This window comes from Pundamilia nyererei, unplaced genomic scaffold, assembly GCF_000239375.1.
Source record: "Pundamilia nyererei isolate P.nyererei 1_Seehausen unplaced genomic scaffold, PunNye1.0 scaffold00862, whole genome shotgun sequence".
NCBI lineage: Eukaryota > Metazoa > Chordata > Actinopteri > Cichliformes > Cichlidae > Pundamilia > Pundamilia nyererei.
In genome coordinates, this window is record NW_005188263.1 from 37,198 (window position 1) to 42,672 (window position 5,475).

The following is a 5,475-nucleotide window of genomic DNA, read 5'->3' on the forward strand; positions in this document are numbered from 1 at the left end:
AATCACTAGTCTCAATGTTTGTCATGCTTGCACATTATTAACAATGTTAGCAAACAAGCTAATACAATACTTAATAAACAGAGATTTGTTTGTGACTCTTCTAACTGTAACTACTACTATTGGAAATATTACTATTTTAAAAAAATAGCTAGGTTAACTGCACATAAACTGTCATTAGCCTTCAGCTTGGTTGGCTAGCTACAGCTGCAGGGAAAACTCATCCATCCAATCTCTTTTATTTATCCAATTCAGGGTTGTGGAGTGGCTGAAGCCCATCTTAACTGCCATAAGACAAGAGGCAGGGTACAGCCTGGACAGGTCACCAGTTTATCACAGGGCTAGCACAGTGACTCAGACAACTATTTGCACCTATATTCACACCTATATCCAATTTAGACTCACCAATTAACCTAACAACACTAACAAGCTATTGAAAAGATGGGAAAACCCCCTTTTTTTAAATACTTTTTTAATACTTTTCATGCCATAATATTTGACAGACTTACAGTGTCATGACCAGAGCTTTGGTAAAAAGATGGACTGACTGAATTTGAGGGGTATGGCATTCTATAATGAAAATGACTGGTCAAATCCTGAAAGACATAACAAAGGGTGATTGGTTTTTATAATTCATGGTGGTGGACGACCATATAATTGTGGTTGAATTTTGGTCGTAATAAGGAAAGTTATCGGCTCTAATGTGGATTTACTTCTTTTGCTGTCACCCACGGGCATGCTCACTGTTGTACAGGAAATCGGATGTGTACAAAATAACCAGGAATGGAGATAAGACCGTCCCCTTTGGTCCCCCAGTGTTACTAAACATCACATCACTCTTAATGTGCCAGTAGGTTGAAATAAACCTAACAGTCTTCATTTTTGTTGAAACTGCATTCACCACTGTTTGGAGAGATTAATATTACATTTCTGCAACAACTTTTAAACCAAATTTCAATATGTTTACAAATATGCCATCCCATTTTTTCTGAATCTCTTTTGAAAACAGTATATCAGAATATGAAAAATTTTGTACTAGTCATGTTCTGCAGGTGTGTGGCTTTTGAATGAGAAGAGATTAAGGGCTTTGGAATATGAGATCATTGGATGTATTTTACGTGAAAACAATCAAACACGATCTCCACATTGGTCCATACAGATGTCTGGTTTGCTCACTGTGTAAAAAATTTCATGTTGGTTGCAATATATTGTTGTTGCAGTCAGGGGGAAAAAGACAGAGACAGATAAACACCCAGTGTCTTTCACTCGTGGTTTCTCTTATCATTAAAAGTAAATAACAAGGTAGACTAGTAATCCAAATCAAAAATTGCCACAATATTTTTCTGTTATCTGACCTATCAGGTTGATAAAATTCATGCAAAATCAAATGCAGTCTGTACAAGCTGTGTGGAGCCACTATTGGGGTCATCCTAGGAAGAAGCTAAGAATTACAATAAATATGTGACTTTTTAATTTGCAAATTTTGTTCCCTACAAATTATTATTGTTGTTGTTGTTAAGAGGTGTATAAATATAAAATGGAAAAGATACATGAGTACAAATCAGTAAATATACAATTTTAAAGAAAGATAATACATTTATTTATACAGCACCTTTCAAAAAATGTTACAACACAGCACAACTGAAACATTAAAAATGAATGTATAAAAAAAGTCATGTTTAACATTTTACAAAATGTACAGTCAACACAGTTGGGATAAACATATACTGCCTTTGATAGGTCGTTAGAGTCCCACACATTTGGTCTGGCAAATTTCTGAAGTCTGCTAAAAAGTGAGCCCACATTTTTAGTGTTGTTGAAGGCATGCAGGACATGAAACCATGTCTTTATTATATGCAGCTGAGCACGACATAATATAAAGAGATATCATAAACCTTCCAATCCAGTTTTTTTTCCTGTATAATCTTTCTTTCCTTTCATCTAAAATTTTCTTCTTTTCTTTGTTTACAAAGGTAAATTGATCCCAACTGATCCAGAGAGAAACCAGGATGGAGTGGTTCAGTGAAAGCTGTGTGTATGGTGTAGAGATGAGTAACTGTGTCAGCAGAGACTTTAAAGAAGGACAAAATACCTGCCGGCCAGTCCAGATACATTCCTATGGTACACCTCAGTGGTGTACTTTTCAAAAGTGTTAAGTTATTGTTATGACTAAAAACACCACCATTCATCCAGCACCAAGACTTTTCATTTTTTCCAAAAGAAAATTCAGAGGAAGAGTCTCCCACCCGGTCAATGCTTTTATATGCCACTCCAACATCAGCCCGTAAACACTCAACCTCCCAGTAATGGCGACTTGTCAGACCTTCTTCACAGAGAACCTGATCAAGATCAAATCTGTCTGGATGATCAGGATATGGTTGCTTCTCTTGAACACATTCTGCCATTTTTTTCTCCTTGGTTAAAATAATATTCACACCTACTGTGTTGGGATCAAGTGTTAGGTCACAGGCATCTGCAATCAAAACAGTAGAAAAACGTTAACTGTTTGTGCCGTTCTTGATCTCAGATAATGTTGCTATGAAGCTTAAACCAAAAGTGGTTTAGTTATTATTTACAGGTGCCACCAAATAACTGCATGTACATTGTGTCTGTAAACAACAGACAAACAACACACTTTGATTTAATATTAAATGTTGCTCCGTTGCTCAGTCAATGTGGACTCCATCTTAGTGTATTGTGCATCAGCATTTCTAATTTGTTTATGACTTTAAACCAACTAATCATTTATCTTTTGAGGTATAAAATAAAATTTAAAGCCAGCAAATTCAGTGTTTTTGTCTGCTATTTATGTTCTCTATCAGGACACCTTGTTGATAATTCTCATTGAGTAGTAAACACTAATAAATCCAACTGATTTTTCTTCTTTTTCAAACCCCCCGCCCCCCGATTTAAAACAAATTTTTATATTTCAAAATATAGATTACAACCTGCACACAAATCACATCACATGCAGTGTTTCTTGAACATATTTTTCTTACACTGTCTCAGTAGCTTCAGATCGACCCAACATTCTTCATTGTGGTCCACACTAATGGGAAAAATAAACAAAAGCACTGTTGTTTACGAAGAACAATAATAGATCTTGCAATATTAAAATGACTGAAAAACTGATAATAAATTAAGCATAAAGCATTCTTTTTAAGACAGGATTTTTTTCCATACTTGACATTTTCCAGACTGCAGCATGTATCTCTCTTTTTTTCATTTAGCAGCTTGACTATTTCTTGATTGAGGTTATTAAAGCTGAGGTCCAGATCTTTGAGGCTGCAGTAGTTCGAGTCAAGAGCTGAGACCAACGAGGAGCCTCCACGTTGTGTCACTTTACAAAATGACAGCCTACAGAAATCAAACAGTGGGTGTGGTAGATGATCTTATCAAGACCAGTTTTAATGTGTGCATTTATACCTCACAAACTAAATTCATACGTAATCATATGATTATTTCAGAGATTAAAACAAAAAAAAATCATCCATTGAAAGTAACAAAGGGACTTGGTGGTGGTTATATATAAATATCTCAAGCATATTAAATGTACAAATTATTGCAAGGCATTGTAACTGCACGATAACAGACCATCTCTTAAACTGTCTGAAAAACGTTGAATTCAGTAAGACTTTTGTTATACTGCAGGAGGCTCCATGTACACTGGAGAAAATAATTATTTGATACCTTGCTGAATTGATGTTTTGTCAAGTTTTGAAGTTTTTACAAAGAAATGAACAGTCTCCAATTTTATGGTAGTTTCATTTTAATGGAATTAGTTTTATTTTCTGTATGATTAAAGCTACTCTGTGATATTAATGTGATTATTATTTTCTTCTTTAGCCACTCTTGTTTCCATGGCAGTATGTTTTGGGTCATTGTTCCGCTGGACGACTGATTCGCGAACCATATTCAGTGTTCTAGCTGAGAGACGGAGGTTCTTGTCCAAGCTTGGAATGGAATAAACTGAATCTGTGGATAGGTGCACTTTATACAGATAATAAGTTGAGGTCAGGAGTATCTGTAATTGGCTGATTGATTGACTGTAATCTGCTAATTTGTGGGAGCCAGAATTCTGGTTAGGCAGTAGTGGATCAAAAAGTTCTTTTATTCCATGACATGCAAATGAATTTATAACTTTTATGAAACATCTTTTCTTCTGGATTTTTGATTGATATTCTGTCTCTTTCAGTAAAAATGGGACTACCATAAAATCTGGAGACTGTTCATTTGTTTGTAAATGAGCAAACTTACAAATTGAGCAGGAGATCGATTATTTACTTCCCTTATGGGAGATTTATTGTGATAACATCATGTGAACTGACCTTAGTGTTTTTAATCCACACTGTGGGTTTGTCAGTGCATTACACAGTGCTATCACCCCTGAATCCAGCAGGTCATTATAACTCATGTCCAGGTGTTTCAGGTGGGAAGCTCTGAAGCTGAGCAAAGAAGCCAGTGTCTCACAGCCTTTCTCGGTGAGTTTGTTGTGACTGAGACTGAATGAAAAAATGCAGGAAATTTTTTTTAGCTTAATAATATAGGAAATTGCACATTTGAAAAATATTAAAAACTAATTATTTTATAACATATATAAGCAATATACCATATAAAATGCAAAAGCCCAAAACAAAAATTAATATCCGTTTCTTTTCATCTAGCAAAAATAATAAAAGTTTTGTGCAAGATGAAATAAAATAGTATAATAGAATTAACCAAGTGCAAGGTCTTTGTTTGAAACCATGTTTGAAGATGGCCAGTTAGAATACCACAATAGCTGTCAAATGTGTGCTTACATCAAGATGGCACTGGAGTGATGGCAGTCTTTCCAAGTAGCTCTACAACACCGCACCTTTTTCTTAACTTTAACTTTTTTTTAGACTAGGTTTTCAAACTTTATTTCACCTTCCTCTAGTTACTCTACTTATACCTCTTAGATATAGCGATACAAGATGGATAATGCACTTTTTTAAACTTCTGGAACCAGCTCCTTCATCTATTTGAGAGCGGAGCTGCTGGCACTAAAAACAAAGGGACAGACCGGCATGCGACACAACATCCCGGCTGAGATAAAGAGGAGCTACAGAGGCTGCAAAGCTGGAGCGAGGAGAGCGGATCACCGGAGGCGATTCAAACCATCAATCCCGAAAGTGATAATGGGCAACGTGAACTCATTACAGAATAAGATTGATGAACTGTGCGCTCTGAACAACCACAGACTATACCGTGAGTGCAGCTTGTTTATCTTCACGGAGACGTGGCTAACCGAGCTAACGCCACAGGCTAACGTAGACCTATGCGGTTTCACATCCATGAGATCTTATCGGGACACGCAGGCCAGCGGAAAAAGCAGAGGTGGGGGACTCATTGTCTACGTTAACAGATACTGTAACCCTGGACACGTCTCTGTTAAAGTTTCGGTATGCCGTCCGGACCTGGAGCTGCTAGCTGTTAGCTTGCGGCCATATTATCTAC

The 5,475-nt window shown here is 36.5% G+C and overlaps 1 protein-coding gene across 1 annotated transcript in view; it reads right to left on the reverse strand.

The window, feature by feature from the left end:
• Positions 1-1,614: 1,614 nt before the first annotated feature.
• LOC102197576 (protein NLRC3-like) overlaps positions 1,615-5,475 on the reverse strand; it is a gene marked incomplete at its 5' end in the record, with an annotated part of 14,009 nt that continues 10,148 nt past the window's right edge. Inside the window, 4 exons of the mRNA XM_005755039.2 lie at positions 1,615-2,470; positions 2,997-3,046; positions 3,181-3,354; positions 4,326-4,499. Of these exons, the coding sequence (XP_005755096.1) occupies positions 1,935-2,470; positions 2,997-3,046; positions 3,181-3,354; positions 4,326-4,499 (934 nt within the window). The remainder of the gene's footprint in view (positions 2,471-2,996; positions 3,047-3,180; positions 3,355-4,325; positions 4,500-5,475) is intronic.